The sequence below is a fragment of the Oncorhynchus tshawytscha genome, linkage group LG10, assembly GCF_018296145.1.
Source record: "Oncorhynchus tshawytscha isolate Ot180627B linkage group LG10, Otsh_v2.0, whole genome shotgun sequence".
Classification (NCBI taxonomy): Eukaryota; Metazoa; Chordata; class Actinopteri; order Salmoniformes; family Salmonidae; genus Oncorhynchus; species Oncorhynchus tshawytscha.
In genome coordinates this window covers 22,190,475-22,215,168 of record NC_056438.1, presented here as the reverse complement: position 1 = coordinate 22,215,168, position 24,694 = coordinate 22,190,475, and the positions used below count along the sequence as shown (strand labels likewise).

Genomic DNA, 24,694 nt, shown 5'->3' with positions numbered 1-24,694 from the left:
CTCTAACAGTCTGAAAAGATTGATTGCTTCCTTCAACTTCCATAGTCCTGCACAATCTTCCAATTTATCCTAAAGTATTGTTTGAATTTATATATTGAAAGGTTTCTTGTTTGCTCAGATAAATTATTCAATTTCTTTATTGCTCTGAATCAAAATGTTATTTTGCCTAGTGGGCTAACTAATGATCATGCTGTAAGCTTCATGATATGCCACACCTGTCAGGTGGATGGACTATCTTGACAAAGGGTAGAATGCGCACCAACAGGGATGTAAACAAATTTGTGCACACATTAAGAGAAATAAGCTTTTTGTACATATGGTACATTTCATAGATATTTTATTTCAGCTGGGACCAGCACTTCACATTGCGTTTATATTTTTGTTCAATGTAGTTTCAAAGTTAATGTCACATCCACAAGTACAGTGAAATGCCTTTTTTTGCTAGCTCTAACCCCAATAATACAGTAATCTATAACAATGTAATACTAAAAATAAGTTAGAACAAAAACACAAGATATAAGAAAATAAGAAACTAAGTAGCACTATGACTAATCCAGCAATAATGTTTGGTTTCCATGAAGTGTTATGTACAGTGAATGTGTTTTATAGTTTCATATTTGAGTTCCCTTTCTCTACTTCTACAGATTCCTGTAGTAAGTAAGCACTAACATCACACTTCTTACAGTGGGGAAACCAAGGGGAACTGGAAAAAAATATGCCTTTGGTTTTTAATAGAGTCACACGCCACCTAGTGGGCTAACTAGGTACTTGCAGTAAGTGCACTTCAAATCATTGAGTCCAACACGTCTAGACAGCTATTACTCCACTGTATGCATGTCAAGAACGTCACTGATTACAATCTGGATATCAGGTTTACTGAATATGTATGTGACCTAGAACTCGGGGGGATTGTCTCTTGACAATAATCAATGTTCATGTTCTTATGACAGATGTATTTCAACCTTTTCAACTATTGTTTCGATCTCATTTGACCCATTTTTCCCCCTTCCTCTAGTGAACATAAGACATTTACAGACTTTGTGAGACATTGTAAAACGAGACTTTTGGCATCATCCAAAAGAACAGTCGTCATTAAAATACAAATACGTTTTCCCATGTGGTTGTCAAATAAGGGACCATTATGCCAAACCCTCAGAGACTGGAGAGAAAGTATGTCCGTAGATTGTGTAGGTCCTCTGGCTAAAAGGGACTCAGATGGGTAAACTCTCATTTTAACAACAAAATCCCATTTCCCCTAACTAATACTCCATGACAAAATCCAAATAATTTGTTTCCAAACAACCCTAATGTTATGTACAGTGGACCATGAGTGCATCCCAAATGGTACCCTTCTCCCCTATGTAGTGCACTAGTTTTAGATGAGAATGGGCTTCTTGGGGTGAGATGTAAAAAAAAAAAATTTTTTTAAATCACTACTTGTTAATTTACTGTATTTTGTCCTTGAGATGTCAGCACTTGAACTGGGTAATTGCTGGTTAATACATCCTATATTTATAAGCCGCTAAACCAATGTCAGATGTGGCTAACCAGATAAAATAGACAAGCGAGACTAAAAAGCTAGTGGGGAATATGGTTGATTCAACATAAAGTACATTCTTCCCAAAGAGAAAGTCTAACATCACATAACATTAACACTTATGGTGTCACCTGTACAAAAGTTTAACCATGCTGCAATCCTGTTGGTCTACACTGAATTGTTAGGTTTCAACCCAATGGCTAGTCTGCATTAAAAGAGAACACATTTTTTTAAGTATGAATATTTATTATAAATTCACATTTACAAGCACAACCATGTTCTGAATAAATACTTGAGAGCAGGGCTATGGGGTCAGGTCACGTTGTTCATGAGTTCAAACTGGACTGACGTCAAGGAAAGATTACCTGCAGACACCCTCAACTAGTTAAGTTCTTTCCTCATGGCTCCCAAACTACTAAAGTCCCCTACCACTTTGAACAGCCCCTATGACACTACCCACATCCCCCTCTCCACTCGGAGCAGCAGCACTGGGGAATGGTAAGGCCTTGGGGTCCCCTCCTTCACCTGGGGGTGACCCCAACCCTCGCTGTTGGTTGGTCTTTGTCCAGTGCGCCACCATCTTCACCTGATGCTGGGGTATTGGATGTTGACTGCACACGGTGTCTGAAGCTTCCCCTGGGTTGGATTCCACTGAAAGAGGCACTTCCTAGGATATCAGCAAATTGGATAGCCTTGAACCTCATAGTTTGGGGCTTGGCTGGTTGGGAGGCGCTGTCGTTCGAAGGTGAAATACTATGTTGGCTCTGCACGCGATTCACCTTCATACGTCTGCCCTTTACAACGCTGCTGGTGGGTTTGCGACTCTCTGTGAGTTCAGTGATGCTTAGGCCTGGTTGAACTTGGATTCTGGGATGGCTTGGGTGGACACTGGGGGCAGAGGTGGGCACAACTGGGGGTGGATGCGCTTTGTTGATGGGAGGCACTGTTTGTGCACAGAGATCAGCATCCTTGTCCTGGGTTGATCCTGCTTTGCTTATAGGTTTTTGGAAGCCCATGAAAGCATAGCTATTCTGGCTTTTTGAGAGTTTACCAGATATGAACCTAAAGGGATTGCTTGTCATTTCATTTCTATCCGAGTCACATGGGTGAGAATTGGAGTCTTCATAACTAGAATGATTCACAGTTTTGCGAAATGAGTCACTGCTTTGAGAAGTTTCTTTACTGTGGATATTTTGGCTCTGACTGGCTGTTAAAGTAATGGAGGTGGGCTGGATTTCAGCAGGGGCAGATACATTGCTGCCCGAGAGCCTAGTTTTACCTGGGAGCTTTATGCCCAGAACACATTCATTCTGTTTGGATCTGGAACCTTTGGGCAGTCTGTAAATTACAGACCCAAACATGTTGAATCTAGCTTCAGGCTTGAAAGGGGCCGAGCTTGTTGGACCAGGTTTAGCCTCTCCTGCAGTCAAACGGTCATGGAAAACATTGTTGCCGGGCAGACTAAAAGTTGGCTGAACATGTTTTAGACTCTCACTCTGGGGAGATTGTAGTAGGGTTGTTTGGGATCCCTTGAAAACATGGCCGATTTTAGCCTCGTTATCCTCGCTAGGTGTAGATCTAAGAAACCAAGGCCTACCGGATCTCGTGGTAGAGCCAGACATGTCAGTGGTAGTAGTCTGCACTTCTGAAGACTGGACATTGCTGGAGGCATGCAGGCTGTTAGAGACTAGGTCGTCTTCTATGGACGCAAGTTGGACTTCTCGTGGACCTGATTTGAATGTCATTGGGGCTAGAGTATCGCTTTGGGCAGAGGAAGTTGTAGTGGAAGCTACTCGAATTCTAGGGGCAAAGCTATACTTTCTGTATACATCTGGATACCCACTGACAGAACTCATTATCATGCCCCTAGGTATACCATGACTATTTCTCCAGCCAGTACCCTGACGCTTTGCAGTGTTTGTGTTGACTGAAGTTCTGATAGCAACAGAGGGTATGACATCGTCACTCACGATGGGAGCCAATGTTTTTTCGGGATCTTGATATTGGAACCCTCCGAGTGTATTGACATTTGTGGATTTTCCAGGTTTGTAACCACCGGTGGCTAACCCGTACTGACCACTGGATGAGCTGCTTAGCCCAGGTTTCTTCCAAAGGACATAACCACTCCTGGTTTTCAAAGACTGGTCAGGGGCAGTTTCTCTCTCTGCAGGCTCAGAGGGACTTTGGGTGGGTTGAGTTGCAGTGGGGGCCATTGTGTTCCAGAAAGAGCCAAATCTAATAAGAGGTTGAATTCTGCTGAAAGCACTTTTAGCCTGAGTATCAGCCATTTCACCCGGGAAATAGCTACTAGGGCTACCTCCACTTTGAGCAAAGTTAGCACTGTGATGGAAGGGTTTGTTGATACTAGAAGCATGTTGGGCTTCACTGGTAGCATCTACTTTAGAAGAACCGGATTGGCTCAGAGTTGGTGGGTGCACTTGTTGTCCATTGGCAGACTTAATGGCTGTAGGGTACAACTGAGAGCCATAACCCCTTTGGACATGTGTGGATCTTCCAGACTCATGAACACTAGAGTTTCCTTCACTTTGGGTAGCAGAGGCAGCACCAAGTCTGCTAATGGTCTTCACTCCTTGACTAGGGCCCTTGTGAGTGGTTTCAGAGCTGCTGGAAGTGGATTGGGATTCCCTGAAGAGGTAGGAAGACAGAAAAGTCCTGTATTTGGATCGCTCATTCTTGCTCAAAGGGTTTTCAGCCTGTTGGGCGGGGATGGGGTTGTCGTCAACAACAGGGGAGCCAAATGTGTCCCTGGCAGGTTGCAAACTACTGGTGGTAACATGGCTTCTTTGGGTCATAGGGTTTGAGACTGAATGAAAAGTACCAGAGGCACCCCAGGTTCTGGGGACAAGTGGGCTAACTAGGCCACTAGAAGGGTAGGTACGAAAATGGACAGTCTTACTGGGCACAGAGCTGCTTGAAAAGCTGTTAGATTGACTGTTGGAAGGCGGAGACTCCTCACCATCAGGGGAACCTTCTCTCCCAGTCTGGACTCCCGGTCTCAGGCTGAAGACAATCTGAGCCTGGTCAGGTTGGACACTACTGGGGACCGGTTGGCTTGGGCCAAGACTATGGCTCTGGCTAAATGTGTAAGGGTTGTTGAAAGTCCTCCATTTTCTTGGGCCCTGTGTACCAAGAGAACTTCTCTGTTCGTGTACTGCTCGCCTGCCTACAGGGAAATAAGAGTGCAATTCAGTATTGTTAATGAATGTCATGTCTAAATATACTGAACATAAATATAAGATGCAACATGTAAAGTGTTGTCCCCATATCCTGAAATAACAGATCCCAGAAGTGTCAAAAACAGCTTATTTCTCAAATTTGTTCTCATTCCTGTAAATTAGCATTTGTCCTTTGCCAAGATAATCCATCCACCGGACAGGTGTGGCATATCAAGAAGCTGATTAAACAGCATGATCATTATACAGGTGCACCTTGTGCTGGGGACAATAAGACATGTGGCATTGTGTTGATGTGACAGAACTGCACATTTTAGAGTGGCCTTATGTTTCTAGGGTGCGTGCAATTGGCATGCTGACTGCAGGATTGTCCACCAAAACTGTTACCAGGGGAAGGAATGTTAATTTCTCTACCATAAGCCACCACCGTCGTTTTTAGAGAATTTGACAGTACGTCCAACCAGCATAACAACCGCAGACCACGTAACAATGCCAGCCTTGGCCTCCACTTCCAGCTTCTTCACCTGCATGGTCGGAGACCAGCCACACAGATAGCTGATGAAACTGGGTTTGCACAACCCCCCCCCCAAAAAACATGCATGCTCGTCATCACCAGCGTCTGGGCCTGACTGCAGTTTGGTGTCGTAACTGACTTCAGTGGCAAAGTGCTCACAGTCGATGGCCACTGGAGAAGTGTGCTCTTCACGGATGAATGCCAGTTTCAACTGTACCGGGCAGATAGCGTGTATGGCGTTGTGTGGGCGAGCAGTTTGTCAATGTGAACAGAGTGCCCCATGGTGGCATGTATGGGCAAATATACAAAATTGCATTTTTTATATACAAAATTGCATTTTTTAAAAAGGTGGCAATGTGAATGCACACAGATACCATGAGATCCTGAGATCATTGTCGTACCATTGATCCGCCGCCATCACCATGTTTCAGCAATAATGCACAGCCCCATGTCACAAGGATCTGTACACAGTGTCCCAGTTCTTCCATGGCCTGCATATTCAGACATGTCACCCATTGAGCATGTTTGGGATGCTCTGGTTTGACATGTACAACAGCGTGTTCCAGTTCCTGACAATATCCAGCAACATCACACAGCCATTGTGGAATGTTGTCCCACTCCTCTTCAATCAGCCTGAGCAACTATGTGAAGGAGCTGTTGTGCTGCATGAAGCAAATGGTGGTCACACCAGATACTGACTGGTTTTCTGAGCCATGCCCCTACCTTTTTAAAGAAAGGTACCTGTATTCCCAGTCATGTGAAATACAGACTAGGGCCTAGTGAATTTTACATTTATGACAGATTTCCTTATATGAACTGTAACTCAGTAAAATTGTTGGGAAGTGAACTACAACCTCACATCAATTGCATCACTGAATACATTTTTTTTTTTTTAAAGGGACATGTTGGTAGTGCAGTTTCCTAGTCAGATTATTTGGACTGAGACAAAAAAAAAATGCTGAGCCCTAAATATATATTTTTTTAAAGTGGCCTTGTCCTTACATTTAATATGTATGCTTACTAATAAAGTAACAGCAGCTATGGAAGTTCACTGAGCATGTGGTTTCCAAACAGTCTAAATCATATCTCCTCAAAACAATTTAATGTCACAAGATGTGAGGTCAAGCACACAGGTTATGTAAGGATAGATTCTGAGCAATAACCCTGGGCAGCTGGATATTGTTAACCATTCGTCCAACTCACGTATTGAAGTCTATAACAAACAAAAACTTCACGGACATAGATATGACCCAAAAAGAACATTCACTTTGTGCAATAAGTTAAAAATAGAAACAGTATCATGCTTATTACTCTTACCCCTTGATAAATATGAACTACTGACTTCCACAGTAGCGAATACCAGACACAGGAACAGAAGTCTGTAATACAAAATAGAAATAAAGTTTGATTTCATTAGTGACAATTACATTACTGAAAGACAAATCAATTTCTCATTGTTATCGTAGTACACAAAGTATTTAGGCAATAGTCTGAGGTTACTTGATTAAGAGAAGAACATACCTCGAATTAAGTCTTAAAGTCCTTGACATTATTGCTGGCCAGCAACCAACATATGATACACGACAGCACAATCAGATTGTAGTAGATTGTAACTGAAAAAGAGTCCAAGGTAAAAAGATCAATTTAAAAACGCCTTGTTTCATCAACCTCTTGCTCCTCTAGTTGTTAAATAGCACACTGTGGTCAGAGAGCCCCTTGATTAGCATATTAGATGTGCCTGTTGCTATCTCAACAGGTGCATCTAATTCAGGACCCGTTCAGAAGAGTGCAACATTATAGTATTTTTCAATAGGGATGTATTGTGTAGATTAAAACATATTATTGTCTGTATAGAATAGACCAGGGAATCGCGTTAGCGCTGTTACGTTTCTATTTGCGTCCTGAAATTTTCTGAACGTTTCACCTCACTGAACACATGCCAGGCCCATGTGAACACAGGTGCAACCAATTATGTTGATTGCATCCTCCAGAATTTTGGGGGAACATGACACCTGGTCTCACTTGTTGGATAGGTCTATATGACATGAGCTTACGCCGTCTTATATTCTAAATAATGGTAAACCAAGCAGAAGTTCAGAACAGTATTATTTATTAACTTATTCTTCAGCGAAAAAGCAAGCATTAGTTACTACTGCAAGCCATTTATCCCGGCGAGAGAAGAAAATTAACAAAACAATAACATGTTTTATTACAACAAAACAAAGGTGCAAAATATCACACACAATCAATAAAGGTGAATTTAATAAATACACTACATTCAAGTAGTTTTTTCTTGAACTGAGCACCAACAAAATTCAACACATTCTAATAGTTGGAAATGGAAAGCCATAGGCTACTTCAAAGCACAAAAAAATACAATTTTAGATAAAAACTATTTCATTCAGTAGCCCAATGGCTTCAAAGAACAGCCTATAGTCTTTACAATTCTGTTACCATTATGTGTTTGGGAACCACCAATTATTACATGTATGTGTGAAGAAATGGACACAGAGGCCTTGGCTATTATATAGAATACATATTACTGCTTGCTCCAACTTCCAACTGGACCCGCCAGTCTTCTACAGTCCAAATGGGTTACTGTAGTGTAGGCTCGTGGACGGCAACGCCCCCTCTCTGATCAATCAGGTGCCACTGAGGTGCGTTCAGTTCGCTCGAACGTTTGCTAAGTTACGGAACGGTTTGTACCGATTGACACGTTTCCCCTAAAACGTTATTGAACAGACTGAGGTAGGGTGGCTCCCGTTGGTGGGTGTGGCGAGGTGTGGCTTGAAGCAATGTGTGACATATTTAAAGGGCAGTGGCCATGCCGACAGCTTTCTCCAACCCGGTTTTTCAACTGGTCGTTCAGTACAGCACCGGATCCGTTCAACTGAACGTGCCAGAACGTAAAAACGTACTGAACGCAGCCCTGATCACTTTCCAATCAATGAAGTCCGCATCAAATGGTATAGCATGACATCATGAAGAGGTCTCGTAGGTCCTCATCAGTCATACAATCTGTAGGGGGAAAATAAAATATGTAAGAGAGCACAATAAATGTCCTTCTTTGGGCAGGCTACAATAGCCTATTTTGGTCCGCAGGTCTATTGTTAAGGACAATACCATCAAAGTAGGCTATGAAAAACTACCGGAATATTAAGTAATGTTTTTTCGTGAAAACTAAACAGTATTACAATATAATAGGACTACTTACCCGCTCTCCTTTGGGAATGATTCCCAGTGAATTTGCCCCAGACGCGCCTCAGCGAACGGCGGAACCTTCCACCTCTGGAACCCCTTTCCACAGCTGAGTTCTCATGGGGAGTCTCATTGTCATCCTCCTTCCCCTCACTATCCCCCTCGTCGTCTGTCATGCTTTCCCCGAGAACGTCAGATACCACCATGCGCTCTAGAACACTTTCGTCTACCCGAAGCGCTGCCCTCACTTTTCCCGATACAGAGGTCGGGTATCGGCAGAGTGGGCAAACAATTGTCTTGTCCTGCGTGGAACATTCCTTCGTGGATTCCACTTCACACACTGAGGATTGGGAAAGAGTCACCAGACAGCGCTCACAAAAGCTGTGTTTACACTGTAACTCACGAGGACACCGACGGGCGGTGTTGTAGCTTCGGTAACAAATTCCGCACTCAAGATCTGAACACATTTTTCTTTCTCTTTGGGTGCTGTTTCGTTCAACGAGAATGAATTGTCTGAATTAATTGGCTATTAGGCTATATTTATATTTCTTAGTGTGGGAGGGACTTTCACTTGACAGAGTGCCCAAAAAAATAGTAACCTATGACTAATATTTTGGAAATAGTGATGTCATCAAAGAGACGCGGAGTCCACGTGCTAACCCTCCCACTCTCCACCCACACATCCTTTTTTTACTGTATATGGAGGAGAGTTCGTGGGTCATTCTGCTACAGTTTGGCCAATGTCTGTCTGATATTCACCCACATTTCCCAGATATAACAGAATCATGAATGTAAGACAAAGTGCTTGCATCAAGAAGGTTTCCTCTCTTTTGAAATAGTGATTTTGATATTAATCTGTGCCGAACTGGCTCCTGTCTGTCTGTCTGTGTCTTATAAACAACAGAACTGCCTTATGGGGGGAGGAAAGAGGTGAAGATACAAGTAAGAATCTTTAAATAAATTCCAGATCCCTGAGTAAATTCCCCCCTCTGTTTCTTGATGACATCAGACTACTTTGTAACTGAACAGAACAGGAGTGAGCCATGACTTGAGCTGTCAACTTCCTATGTTGTCCTATAGCCGATCTGCTAATATCTGTCTAGCCCATAGATAAACCCATATCAGTCACTTAAGATGACCCATAGGTCTCACTGTTGTCTACTCTCGTGACTCACACCGGCTCAGATACCCTTTGAATTCCATCTCATTTGATATGCCCTTGATTACTGTAAGCATAATAGAAACATTGATATCAAACAAGCTGATAGTTGCAAACGTGTTGTGCAACAGTCTGTTATGAAAACACAACAACATACTATTGTCTCTGTTGCCGCTGCCTACTCACTCTACTCACTCTACTGGCTTTACCCTTCCCAGAAATCCCAGCACCTCCCTCTTACTGACACTCTCCGGGGTGTATCTGGTCGTAAACGTGACGGCAGCCTTTGTCTCCACGCTAATCCTCCAGACAAAGCCCAGGACCTATCAGGTGACCCAGTAACTCTTTTCATGGTGATTTCCTTGTCCTACAGTCAAAGCCAAGAGTAACAGGATCTTAGGGAGGATAAGACATTTGAAAGAAATGAAAGACAGTACTCTTTGATGTGTTATTGTGATCTGAGGAACCATTTTCCTCTGTGCCTGCCACCTGTAGATTGACTTCATGTAAAAAGGGATCATGTATTTATGTAAAGAACAAAACAGTTTACAACTTGTACTGAACAGAAAAAAAGAGGCATAGGGCTAGTTTCCCGGACCCAGATTAAGCCTATTCCTGGACTAGAAAATACTCTCAATGAAGATTGAGCATTGAGCAGCATGCTTTTTAATCCAGGGGTAGGCTTAATTTGGGTCTATTAAACCTGCCCATAAACTTTACAAATATAATTTAATTTATTTGTTTAATTACACTTTCCTTTACTTTCTCATTCCCAGCTCAGTCCATATAATGATGAATTTACAAACTATTTAACTTTTGTCATGTGATTGGAAAGTACCGAGATTCCGTTCTTCACTTGAAATAACACCCACATGGGGCTCTGAAATTTAAACTCAGCTCAGATAAGGAGACAGGGGAAGCTGGGTCTGTGTTTTGAAAGTGAGTCATCCTCTCGTGGGTGAAAGAGTGCAACGTCCAATCTCACACATACATTATGGTGACTCGATGCGATAAGATCCACTGACTGTCATACCTGACCAGACACGTCACTCTGGGTTTCTTCACGGTACCCAAACCCCCAAAATGTATTGAATACATCGCTCAGTTATGTATTAGAGCCATGTCATCATGGAATGCTCTTGGAAATAAAAGAGAGCCGCACACTCTAGGAGCGCAGATGTAAAAATTGAATTACCAACGTTTCGACAGCCAAGCTGTCTTCATCAGGGTATATCAGGGTTCATACCCTGATGAAGACAGCTTGGCTGTCGAAACGTTGGTAATTCAATTTTTGCAGCTGCGCTCCTAGAGTGTGCGGCTCTCTTTTATTTCCAAGTTTTCTACTCCGCTAGCCAGCACCTCGCCTAAATAGTTGTGCGTTTCTTTTTCTTCTAGATTATCATGGAATGCTCTGCCACCAGAGGTTACTCAGGCAAAAAGCAAGTTTAGCTTTGAAAAACAAGATACAAAAAGACACATTGTATCACAGTGGTTCTTCTCTCATCTAATGTAACTGCACTGTATATTAATATGTATATTTGAATAGTGTGTAAATATTAATATATAATTGTGACATACGATACACACACCATACCACAGCATGAATGCACAGAAACACATGCACACACAATATTTGTGAATTAGGCAAAGAGTGATTTGTTTGTATCCTATTTTTGGCAACCTAACTGTATGGTGATCTTATTTGACTGTATACATGCATGATCAAATCAAATCAAATGTATTTATATAGCCCTTTGGACATCAGCTGATATCTTAAAGTGCTGTACAGAAACCCAGCCTTAAACCCCAAACAGCAAGCAATGCAGGTGTAGAAGCACGGTGGCTAGGAAAAACTCCCTAGAAAGGCCAAAACCTAGGAAGAAACCTAGAGAGGAACCAGGCTATGTGGGGTGGCCAGTCCTCTTCTGGCTGTGCCGGGTGGAGATTATAACAGAACATGGCCAAGATGTTCAAATGTTCATAAATGACCAGCATGGTCGTATAATAATAAGGCAGAACAGTTGAAACTGGAGCAACAGCATGGTCAGGTGGACTGGGGACAGCAAGGAGTCATCATGTCAGGTAGTCCTGGGGCATGGTCCTAGGGCTCAGGTCAGTTGAAACTGGAGCAGCAGCACGGTCAGGTGGACTGGGGACAGCAAGGAGTCATCATGTCAGGTAGTCCTGGGGCATGGTCCTAGGGCTCAGGTCCTCCGAGAGAGAGAGAAAGAGAGAATTAGAGAGAGCATATGTGGGGTGGCCAGTCCTCTTCTGGCTATGCCGGGTGGAGATTATAACATAACATGGCCAAGATGTTCAAATGTTCATAAATGACCAGCATGGTCGAATAATAATAAAGCAGAACAGTTGAAACTGGAGCAGCAGCACGGCCAGGTGGACTGGGGACAGCAAGGAGTCATCATGTCAGGTAGTCCTGGGGCATGGTCCTAGGGCTCAGGTCCTCCGAGAGAGAAAGAGAGAATTAGAGAACGCACACTTAGATTCACACAGGACACCGAATAGGACAGGAGAGGTACTCCAGATATAACAAACTGACCCTAGCCCCCAGACACATAAACTACTGCAGCATAAATACTGGAGGCTGAGACAGGAGGGGTCAGGAGACACTGTGGCCCCATCCGAGGACACCCCCGGACAGGGCCAAACAGGAAGGATATAACCCCACCCACTTTGCCAAAGCACAGCCCCCACACCACTAGAGGGATATCTTCAACCACCAACTTACCATCCTGAGACAAGGCTGAGGATAGCCCACAAAGATCTCCGCCATGGCACAACCCAAGGGGGGGCGCCAACCCAGACAGGATGACCACATGATGATCAGAGACATGTTTTTCTGTAGATACACTATATATACAAAATAATGTGGAAACCCCTTGAAATTAGTGGATTCAGCGATTTCAGCCACACCCCTTGCTGACAGGTGTTTAAAATTGAGCACACAGCCATTCCATCTCCATAGACAAACATTGGCAGTAGAATGGCCTTACTGAAGAGCTCAGTAACTTTCAACGTGGCACCGTCATAGGATGTCACCTTTCCAACAAGTCAGTTCATCAAATTTCTGCCCTGATAGAGCTGCCCCCGTAACTGTAAGTGCTGTTATTGTGAATTGGAAATGCCTAGGAGCAACAATGGCTCAGCCGTGAAGTGGTAGGCCACACAAGCTCACAGAATGGGACCACCGAGTACTGAAGCGCGTAACACATAAAAATTGTCTGTCCTTGGTTACAACAATCACTACTGAGTTCCAAACTGCCTCTGGAAGCAATGTCAGCACAAGAACTGTTCGTCGGGAGCTTCATGAAATGGGTTTCCATGGCCGAGCAGTCACACACAAGCCTAAGATCACCATGTGCAATGCCAAGCATCAGGTGCAGTGGTGTAAAGCTCGCCGCCATTGGACTCTGGAGCAGTGGAAATGCGTTCTCTGGAGTGCTGAATCACGCTTCACCATCTGGCAGTCCGACAAACAAATCTGGGTTTGGCAGATGCCAGGAGAACGCTACCTGCCCGAATGCATAGTGCCAAACTGTAAAGTTTGGAGGAGGAATAATGGTCTGGGGCTGTTTTTCATGGTTTGGGCTAGGCCCCTTAGTTCCAGTGAAGGGAAATCTTAATGCTACAGTGTACAATGACATTCTAGACCAGGCCTGGGCAATTTCAGTCCACGGGGGCCTTATTGTTGTCACATTTTCCCCCCATCCCTAGCAAACACACCTGATTTAAACTAATTCCACTTTTAACTGAATATCATGATTAGTTGATTATTGGAGTCAGGTGTTTTAGCTGGGGCTGGGGCAAAAGTGTGACACCAATCAGGCCCCTGAGGACTGGAGATGACCAGGCCTGTTCTAGATGATTCTGTGCTTTCAACTTTGTGGCAACAGTTTGGGGAAGGCCCTTTCCTGCTTTAGCATGACAATGCCCCGTGCAAAAGGCGATGTCAATACAGAAATGGTTTATCGAGATCGGTGTGGAAGAACTTGACTGGCCTGCACAGACCCCTGACCTCAACCCCATTGAACACCTGTGGGATGAATTGGAACGCCAACTGCAAGTCAGGCCTAATCGCTCAAAATCAGTGCCCGACCTTACTAATGCTCTTGTGGCTGAATGGAAGCAAGTCGCCACAGCAATGTTCCAACATCTAGTGGAAAGCCTTCCCAGAAGAGTGGAGGCTGTTGTAGCAGCAAAGGAGGAACAACTCCATATTAATGCCCATGATTTTGGAATAAGATGTTCGACGAGCAGGTGTCCACATACTTTTAGTCGTGTAGTATAATTCAGAGAGGATGTTAGCATGTGTGGCAATATGTCTCCTGGGGTCTTGCAGATAAACAGATAGAAAGACTAAACATCATATAAGTTCCATTAGACCAGCACCAGTAACTCAACTAGTTATCAGGTTGCTGCTTTTTGAACTGATATCCCAAAATCATAAAACATTGTATTCCACACTTGAATGATATCCACAGTAATTTGACTCACAACTGTCATTCTTAATACCCTGGACATTGAAAAATACAGTGTACATACAAAATACCGTACTGTGAGGACAGTGAGAAGTGTCAGGGTTATAGGAGGTGGCTTCTATCTCTATTCCATGTCCCTGGTTACTAGTTACCACCACAACCTAGAGATGACTTAATGTCAGGGCAACCAGGAGACAACCCTGGCTCCAGGAGGAGAGGATGTCAAGGCATGGGTAAGCAAGAGAGGAGAGGAGATTTGGAGTGAAAGAAAACAGAGAGAGGGAGAGCGAGCCAGTATAAATAAGAGGTAGAGAGGTAGATTAACGAAGTGTGTTAATTTTTTACTGTAAATGAGAACCATGATGTGTCCGGTGAGAATTTTGGTAGTGGAGAGGAACGTCAAAGCTCACCCTTATCTGAGAGGTGTGTGACAGCGAGTGTATGAGGCGGTAAGTGTTTGTTATCTTCCCACACACTACATGGTTATGAATTCTCAGTGAGTTTAACTCCCATGGTGTTTTCATATCAACTGAACTACATACAGTAGATAAAGTATGGCAATATATTAATATACAAGCTATCATAGCAGTTATGACATCATGCAGTATGTATTTTTGCCATTCTGTTGTAATGCTGCACTGTGTACCATTTCTGACTGTGGATGTCAAGGAGTTGGAGAAAGTAACTCATTATTGTCAAGCAAATTACACAGGGTGAATGTTGACCAAATTTGTCTGGAATATGTATTGAGATTATTGAACCAAATAAAAGTGTGACATGTACAGATAGACCAATCCCATGGAAACATGTTTATTACAATCTCTGCTCCTGGGGCCCAATACAAAATAGACCACAATTGCTAAGCAACTGCCCTGTTGAGTACAGCTTGCCTTGCTCTATCCCATGTGAATGGAGAGGCTGATGTTTATGAAAGTACAGTTTGATCTTTATGAGGTAAACACATGGACACCTAAGGGAATATCAGATGAGTACAGTACACCCCTTTTCCATCATGTATATTACAATTGATTTTCACATTGTGGTTCATTGGTGCTATTATGCAACAGTGGAACAACACGTTGGGAGGAGATCCTTGGCAGTTTACTTGATTCAAATCTCTATTTCACTAGTCAACTATCAGTGGCATTTTATACAAACCCAGTAGCGCTGAGTGCATTCTTGTTCATTGTATGATCGTTGTGTTGGTGTTGTTAGTGCATCAGCATTCTAACTAGCCCACAGTGAGAAAGAGCTCAAACACAACAACACACAGAGGGACAGAGAGAGAGTGTAGGGCCCGGTAATCACTTCTATCCACGGCTCCTGTCCTCCTTTGTTTTTCCACCTCCACTTCTCTACCTTTTACTTGTTATACTGCGTTCACATAGAGAAAAAAAAGGGGAATGTTTATCTGCCCCCCCCCTTACAAACAGACCCATTTTTACCACCGTTTTGCCGGCATAAGCCTTTTATAATTACCATGTGCAGGCTGACATGCCATGGACAAGTGGCAGTAGTGGTGTGCAGATGTTGGGGGTATCTATTTTAATAAATCTATTGAATATACACCATCAAAAATCAACATTATTAATTTGTTTTGGCAGGGGCTCAGAAACTATAAAATGTATTTTCAAAACAATAGAGTTGCATATTTTTAGTTGAATTATGTTACCTTATGTTAGTCTGAAGCCATTTGGCTCTGGTTTCACAGCCCTGGCAAATACAGATTTTTACTCCAATCTGGCAACCCTCATAAAATCTGACATTAAGTGAAAACAAGCATAGAAAACAGTATTGGCATTAATAAAAATTAAAAAATGTAAGACTACTATTATAATTACAGTGCCTTGCGAAAGTATTCGGCCCCCTTGAACTTTGCGACCTTTTGCCACATTTCAGGCTTCAAACATAAAGATATAAAACTGTATTTTTTTGTGAAGAATCAACAACAAGTGGGACACAATCATGAAGTGGAACGACATTTATTGGATATTTCAAACTTTTTTAACAAATCAAAAATTGAAAAATTGGGCGTGCAAAATTATTCAGCCCCTTTACTTTCAGTGCAGCAAACTCTCTCCAGAAGTTCAGTGAGGATCTCTGAATGATCCAATGTTGACCTAAATGACTAATGATGATAAATACAATCCACCTGTGTGTAATCAAGTCTCCGTATAAATGCACCTGCACTGTGATAGTCTCAGAGGTCCGTTAAATGCGCAGAGAGCATCATGAAGAACAAGGAACACACCAGGCAGGTCCGAGATACTGTTGTGAAGAAGTTTAAAGCCGGATTTGGATACAAAAAGATTTCCCAAGCTTTAAACATCCCAAGGAGCACTGTGCAAGCGATAATATTGAAATGGAAGGAGTATCAGACCACTGCAAATCTACCAAGACCTGGCCGTCCCTCTAAGCTTTCAGCTCATACAAGGAGAAGACTGATCAGAGATGCAGCCAAGAGGCCCATGATCACTCTGGATGAACTGCAGAGATCTACAGCTGAGGTGGGAGACTCTGTCCATAGGACAACAATCAGTCGTATATTGCACAAATCTGGCCTTTATGGAAGAGTGGCAAGAAGAAAGCCATTTCTTAAAGATATCCATAAAAAGTGTTGTTTAAAGTTTGCCACAAGCCACCTGGGAGACACACCAAACATGTGGAAGAAGGTGCTCTGGTCAGATGAAACCAAAATTGAACTTTTTGGCAACAATGCAAAATGTTATGTTTGGCGTAAAAGCAACACAGCTCATCACCCTGAACACACCATCCCCACTGTCAAACATGGTGGTGGCAGCATCATGGTTTGGGCCTGCTTTTCTTCAGCAGGGACAGGGAAGATGGTTCAAATTGATGGGAAGATGGATGGAGCCAAATACAGGACCATTCTGGAAGAAAACCTGATGGAGTCTGCAAAAGACCTGAGACTGGGACAGAGATTTGTCTTCCAACTAGACAATTATCCAAAACATAAAGCAAAATCTACAATGGAATGGTTCAAAAATAAACATATCCAGGTGTTAGAATTGCCAAGTCAAAGTCCAGACCTGAATCCAATCGAGAATCTGTGGAAAGAATTGAAAACTGCTGTTCACAAATGCTCTCCATCCAACCTCACTGAGCTCGAGCTGTTTTGCAAGGAGGAATGGGAAAAAAATTCAGTCTCTCGATGTGCAAAACTGATAGAGACATACCCCAAGCGACTTACAGCTGTAATCGTAGCAAAAGGTGGCGCTACAAAGTATTAACTTAAGGGGCTGAATAATTTTGCACGCCCAATTTTTCAGTTTTTGATTTGTTAAAAAAGTTTGAAATATCCAATAAATGTCGTTCCACTTCATGATTGTGTCCCACTTGTTGTTGATTCTTCACAAAAAAATACAGTTTTATATCTTTATGTTTGAAGCCTGTAATGTGGCAAAAGGTCGCAAAGTTCAAGGGGGCAGAATACTTTCGCAAGGCACTGTATTTAGGTGACAACCTGGTTGATTAATAATATTGGGTTGTTAACACGTTTTTTTTATATAAATAAATGTGGGGGAAAAATAAAAATAATAATTGCAATCCTATTTTCAAAAGCGTGCGAGTATCCTGTTCATATTTCACAACCGCGGGCTTTTGTAGCTGCCTTTACTCGATTGAGCAAAAATAATAGCCTTACACTTGATTTGGGCTACATTATTGCATGCTAAATGTTTCTGATCAGTGATAGATGAGCAAATGAATAAATGAGCTACCATTTCCACTTGTACAGCCAGAGAGCAATTAACCAAATATACAGACAGAGATTAAGTGAAACAAAATCACATTGATTGAAGTCACATGCTTTTGGTCGGGAGTAGTCCTATGCTACTAAGCGACTGTGAGTGAAGAGCAAAATAATCCACTTGCTAAACTAAACTACATAACATGCTGGCAAACTGTTCTAATAAATGATCCAACTAGACAAGATGATCATGAGCAGCCCTCACCTCAATTTAGCTAACATTTTCCCAGACTAATTGTAGCCTAACCAATATCCAAACAGAGCTTCAGTGAAAACAAATCTTACATTGATTTATCATTTCTCAAGAGGAGTCCCCATGCTTGTCTCAAAGCAGAGCGATGGCGCTGTCCCAATCTGAAAGCTGCACACAAACTGAAATTATAATCTAGTTGACCGTAGGCGGTTAGGCTATTGCTTGACATTTATTACAATGATTCAGTAAGCAACAATTTTATAGCATTCCTTCAATTGCATGAGCCTACTTTATGCCAATATTTCCATAATTAAGTGATATTTATTCCCACAGTAATTCTTAATGGATCCATCCAGTTGTGGTGAAGAAAACAGTTCATGCTTAGTGGTGGGTTATGGGAGAAGTGGCAGGGGGATGGTTAACGGGCGCTGCCTAGCAACCATCAAGAGTTTAAAACCTCTTAAGGTGTAAAGTCCCCTGTTTAGTCCCCTGTTTAGTCCCCTGTTTACATTTTCTCTTATAAATCGATTTGTGCACATGCCTGCAATCCTTACATCATAGTGCAGTAGGAGAGAGTGGTTTCATCACAGTAGCACATTCAGAGATCGATTTATGGCGATTCATCTAAAATAGTTTATAGATTTAAAAAAAAAGTTTGTCATAGATAGACAAGATTTATATGAGATGAAAGGGAAGTTCCTAATGAGTTCATGAAGCTAAGATATAGCCCTGTGAGACCTTCACAGTGATGGGGGCTGATGTTCTGATCAAATCCAATTTTATTTGTCACATGTGCCAAATACAACAGGTGTAAGACCTTACAGTGTAATGCTTACTTACAAGTCCTTAACCAAAATGAAGTTTAAAAAAAATACCAAATAAATAAAAGTAAAAAATAATTAAAAGAGCACCATTAAAATAACAATAGCAAGGCTATATACAGGGGGTACTGGTACAGATCAAGAGAGACCTTTAGAAAATATGCACATTTTCTCTAACACTAAACATACAAATATGTATTTTACGGTTATAAGGAAGGTGAAATGTTATAATCTGATTATACTATATTTAGGAAGTATGTAAATAATTTCAAGCGGTATTCATACAGTTATGTTGAATAGAAAATACACCATATCAAATATTTCATATTTTTATCATATTTGTACTGTGTACTTGAGCTTGTGTTCTCAAGTGAATACACTTCAGCAATTTTTTTTTTTTAAATGACTAGAAAAGTGAGACTTTAACCTTTCTTGGAGTATGCAACATTTCTAGTTATTGTTTATGGCCCTCTCATAATAAATCATTACTTTGGGGGATTACATTTAGTTACATTTAACTGGTTTAAATAGCATAGTGCGTGCCAATGCCGCCTCAGCATTACGGCTAAGTTTCATGCTAAGCCGTAGGCAGAAGTTTACCGAAATGATACTAGATCATTAGGCAGCAATAAAAGTTTTGGCTTTGATACCGGCAATAGCTTTCAGATACATGGAAATGGCGGAAAAAAGTTGGCAGCATGGGAAAGTTGGCGGAAGAACATCTTAGTATGAAAGGGATATCAGTCTGAGTGTGGATCCTGCAGTCAGGCTTTCCATTTCCTCTGCTCCCCACTGCTAGGGGCTAGGGGGCAGGCTTTACATCTCTTCTTCATTTGGTAATTAACTGAAGCTAGTGATTCAAGGGCTTAGGAATCTCGCCATAAACCAAGAGGAAACAGAACAGAAAACCCCAAGGACCAGGTTTAAGATGGACTATTTTAACCCCATATAGGCCTAGGCCCATTCCCTCTGTTACACACATACTGAAAGGTTAGGTTACAATAGCCAAAAACACTTGAACTGTAATACTGTATCAGAATATAATCAATATTTATTATATCATATCTTCCTCCAGGTTCTGCAGACATAGCAAAGAACATCTGACCATCCCAAACGCAGTCTGACCCTGAACCCTGCCCCCCCCCCCAACTCCCATCCCCACTTCCATCTCTCCCTTTCCCTCACGATGGCTGAGCCTCCAGAACCAGTGCACTTCCAGGGGGCCAAGCAGCAGCAGAAGCAGCAGCACTCGGCTCTGAGCCGGGTGAGTCCACAGAGGTGGAGTGTCCCATCTGCTACCACGAGTACAACCAATGTGGCAAGTGTCCTCGCATGCTGGAATGCCTCCATGTCTTCTGCACCGAGTGCCTCCAGAGAATCCAGCTGTCCCCGTATCCAGCTGAACCCGTGGACCCCCAGAGCCCTCGCAGCCCTGCCATTTTCTGCCCCCTCTGCCGCCACCCCACCCTGCTGGAGACCGGCGACCCCCTCACCCTGCCCTGCAATTCCCGAATCCTGGCTCAACTACCCCCCATGGCTTTCTGCACACCCGTGTCGATGGCTGCCCACTTGGCCACCGTCACCCAGAGGGTGGTCCTCTCCCTGGATACCAGCAGGGACGCCCGCTTCATCATCCTGCCCACAGTGAGCCTAAGGGTGGAGCAGATGCACCCAAGCGATAGGCCCCACGGTGGAGGTGTGGGCCTGGTGGGTGAGGTGGAGGTGCTGCAGCACCACAGGAGGACCTTGGCCGTGGTATTCTGGGTGTTGTTTATGATGACCTGCGTGGTGGGACTGGTGTTTGGGCCCAGGTTTTTCCGCAATTGAGGGGAGAAGGAACCGAGGGGCCTGTTCCAATACTTTTACATGCAGCCTTCCTTCCTTTTGTCTTTCCTTGTTTCCTTCCCCATTACTCAAGGAAGGAAGGAAGGAAGGAAGGGTGTATTGTCAACATATTTGAATATGGCCTAAGATCTAGACTGAACTACGGCCCACATCAAACGTGGCCTTAAAACGTCCTGTTAACTTCAATTCAACTGTAAATGACATATCTTTAAAATATATAAAAGGTTGATGCATACAGCCTCATAATCACATGTCTAGGTCTGTTAATTGGTGTTGAGAAAATTATATATAGACAGTTCTGAGTTTTTCCGTTATGCACTGATTTAGAGTTCCCTCTAGTGGTCTAATCTAGGAGCGCCTATTACATTGGGGCGCCAGGTAGCCTAGTGGTTAGAGAGTTGGGCCATTCAACAGCTTGCTTGTTTCGAATCCCTGATCCGAATAGGAGAAATGTCTACCGATCTGCCCTTGAGCAAGGCACTTAACCCTAATTGCTACAGGGTTGCGCAATAATGTCTGATCCCTGGCCTTGACCCCACTCTCGGAGGGTGTCTCAGGGGGAGTGGAATTTCACATCAAGCACTTGTACAGGTTACCCACTAGTACATGTGTGAAACAGGACAAATATAAGCAGCCCCTATTTGACCTTTGATTGTATTGGCTATTTATTAAAATATTTTCATGTGTTTCATATTTTGAATCTCTCCCTGTGCATGTGTGTGTGTGTGTGTGTGTGTAACATAATTTAGGCTACATGATGAATATGAATTATGACTAATGTGGAAAATGTATTGTGGAATAAAATCTCCGGAATATTTCTACAGGGCGACGAGGGCACGTTGAGCAAAAACGTAAAGGGAGCATACACGACGTCATACGCCGCGTTGGCTTGCAACAGTCGAGAGAAACAGTCCCCCTTCCCTCCGTATGTTTTTGTTGGGGGAAAAGTTGTGGGTGGCCGACAGTGTGAAGGTAGGGTGTGCTTGGTTTTTAATTCTTTGGCCGTAGGAGAATGATATATTGTATCTTTGGGAGATAGAAACTAAGGGGATATGCACATGGTATAAGTATAATTTTTTACTTTTTTGTTAGTTCTGGCCAGTGCAAATTTACTGGCTAGTGTTGTAAGAGCATTTCACCTCACCCCCTTTTCCCGTTAGCCTGTTAGCTTTCTCTTCCATAGTTTTTGTGGGACAGCTGAAGAGTTTGGAGAAATGGCGGAAACCAAAATAATATACCACATCGACGAGGAGGAGACGCCGTATTTGGTGAAGATTCCGATTCCTGCCGAAAATATCACTTTGTTGGATTTTAAACAGGTCTTGAACAAGCCCAACTATAAATTCTTCTTCAAGTCTATGGACCAGGACTTTGGGTGAGTGAGCGCTAACGTTAGTGATTAATGATTGTGCGAGTGTCGGGTTGTGGGTTTCAGGCAAATTATGATGAAGGAGAAAACCAACCAACCCAGCATGAGTTCTATAAGCGCAATGGGATCCAATGAATGTCCCCAAATGTGCCTTAACGTTACGAACGTGCGTGAGTGACTTTCGCCTATCGAAAAGGGAGGGGATGTGGGGGGTTGACTTACTGCGCGCAGAATGGGAACCATTCAATTAGGCCTCTCTCGCTATACATCACACCCTTCCCCTTCTCATAGCTAAGAGCGCCTTCACACTTAGAGATTGATAGAAATTTACATAATTGGTACCTGGAGGAAAATGGAGGAGGGTCATGCTTTTTCAGTCAAGGGGAGGGTTTAGTATTTTTTTATTTATTATTCTAGTCCAGGGGAGGGTCTTTTGTCTTTTACAAATGTAATTTGTAATGGCAATATTTCTCAGTGTTTGAGTTGCTTACTAGGCTATATATCGATTTGTGCTATAGGCTACAAAGTGCATGCTCAGAAACACAGAGCAAAGTTATATTTCTAAGAGAGCTGCTGGGATGGTGTAAATAAAACTAGGCTACATTACACACGGCAATGTATATTCCAGCCCTAAGCCCTTGCCTGCTCTGCTCTTGGGCCCCTATTCCAACCCGAGTTAAGCGACTGTAAATGGAACGTAATTCCATTTGAATGCGCTTTTCTCTCCATGTATTGTGACTTTGAACTTCAGTATGAAAATAACATGCTATTCACCTACTTTGTTTGAAGTAGAGCTCGAATAAAGGTGTGTTTACAGATGACATTCTGACCTTGACTTAATTTCCTTATACTTCCACCAATTTTACGCTTGAGCAAACCATAAGATCAGCAAACCTGTCCGTTCCAAGTGGAAAAAGCGTCTACTTTTTTCAGATGATAAAATAACAGCATTCTCCATGCGCTGTAATTTATAAATTGGTCAGAGCTATTGGTAAGAGCTAGTTAAATGTGTATTGTAAATGCACATAGCAATTGTTTTACATGATTTAAATGCTTTTTCCTTATGATCACAGGAGATGAATGTGAAACCAGCCAAATGGAAGCAAACTGAAAATCATATCGTCATGTATTGCGGCCCCCTTTTCCACAGTGAAATAGGATATAAATTAGAGGTCGACCGATTAATCGGAATGGCTGATTAATTAGGTCCGATTTCAAGTTTTCATAACAATCGGTAATCTGCATTTTTGGACACCGATTGTGTCCGATTTGTTTTACATGTCATTTTTTATCTCTTTTATTTAACTAGGCAAGTCAGTTAAGAACACATTCTTATTTTCAATGACGGCCTAGGAACAGAAGGTTAACTGCCTTATTCAGGGGCAGAATGACAGATTTTTACCTTGTCAGCTCGGGGATTCGATCTTGCAACCTTCCGGTTACTAGTCCAACGCTCTAACCACCTGCCTTACATTGCACTCCACGAGAAGCCTGTGTGGCAGGCTGACTACCTGTTACACGAGTGCAGCAAGAAGTCAAGGTAAGTTGCTAGCTAGCATTAAACTTAACTTATAAAAAATCTTTCTTCTAAAATCAATACACAAGTATATACACTGCTCAAAAAAATGAAGGGAACACTAAAATAACACATCCTAGATCTGAATGAAATAGTCTTATTAAATACCTTTTTCTTTACATAGTTGAATGTGCTGACAACAAAATCACACAAATTATCAATGGAAATCAAATGTAACCCATGGAGGTCTGGATTTGGAGTCACACTCAAAATTAAAGTGGAAAACCACACTACAGACTGATCCAACTTTGATGTAATGTCCTTAAAACAAGTCAAAATTAGGCTCAGTAGTGTGTGTGGCCTCCACGTGCCTCTGACCTCCCTACAACGCCAGGCATGCTCCTGATGAGGTGGCGGATGGTCTCCTGAGGGATGTGTTCAATTGGATTCCGGTCTGGGGAACGGGCGGGCCAGTCCATAGCATCAATGCCTTCCTCTTGCAGTAACTGCTGACACACTCCAGCCACATGAGGTCTAGCATTGTCTTGCATTAGGAGGAACCCAAGGCCAACCGCACCAGCATATGGTCTCACAAGGGGTCTAAGGATCTCATCTCGGGACCTAATGGTAGTCAGGCTACCTCTGGCGAGCACATGGAGGGCTGTGCGGCCCCCCCAAAGAAATGCCTCCCCACACCATGACTGACCCAGCCCCCACCATGACTGACCCACCGCCAAACCGGTCATGCTGGAGGATGTTGCAGGCAGCAGAGTTCTCCACGGCGTCTCCAGACTCTGTCACGTCTGTCACATGTGCTCAGTGTGAACCTGCTTTCATCTGTGAAGAACACAGGGCGCCAGTGGCAAATTTGCCAATCTTGGTGTTCTCTGGCAAATGCCAAACGTCCTGCACGGTGTTGGGCAGTAAGCACAACCCCCACCTGTGGACGTCGGGCCCTCATACCACCCTCATGGAGTCTGTTTCTGACCATTTGAGCAGACACATGCACATTTGTGGCCTACTGGAGGACATTTTGCAGGGCTCTGGCAGTGCTCCTCCTTGCACAAAGGAGGAGGTAGCGGT

At 42.9% G+C, this 24,694-nt stretch overlaps 3 protein-coding genes and 1 pseudogene across 4 annotated transcripts in view; 2 read left to right on the top strand and 2 right to left on the bottom strand.

Moving 5' to 3' along the window:
• si:ch73-335l21.1 (insulin receptor substrate 1-B) overlaps positions 1-20,176 on the top strand; it is an 87,448-nt gene extending 67,272 nt beyond the window's left edge. The window contains exon 5 of one of the 2 annotated variants that reach the window (XM_042328338.1): positions 19,957-20,176. In XM_042328338.1, coding sequence (XP_042184272.1) covers positions 19,957-19,985 — 29 coding nt within the window. In that variant the 3' untranslated portion in view covers positions 19,986-20,176. The remainder of the gene's footprint in view (positions 1-19,956) is intronic. The other variant, XM_024434657.2, reaches the window with a different exon arrangement.
• Positions 1,763-6,923, bottom strand: LOC112259957. The gene is made up of 3 exons (XM_024434659.2): positions 6,767-6,923; positions 6,563-6,624; positions 1,763-4,721 (listed from the first exon to the last, which is right to left on the bottom strand). The coding sequence occupies exons 1-3, from the start codon at positions 6,793-6,795 to the stop codon at positions 2,059-2,061; spliced, it is 2,754 nt and encodes a 917-aa protein (XP_024290427.1). The 5' UTR covers positions 6,796-6,923; the 3' UTR covers positions 1,763-2,058.
• On the bottom strand, positions 7,339-8,968 carry si:ch73-335l21.4 (RING finger protein 227). Its single transcript, XM_024434660.2, has 2 exons — positions 8,460-8,968; positions 7,339-8,263 (listed from the first exon to the last, which is right to left on the bottom strand). Exons 1-2 carry the CDS (start codon positions 8,908-8,910, stop codon positions 8,205-8,207), a joined length of 510 nt encoding a protein of 169 aa, XP_024290428.1. The 5' UTR covers positions 8,911-8,968; the 3' UTR covers positions 7,339-8,204.
• Positions 20,177-20,734: 558 nt separating the features above from the next.
• Positions 20,735-24,694, top strand: part of LOC112261005 — a 31,531-nt pseudogene continuing 27,571 nt past the window's right edge.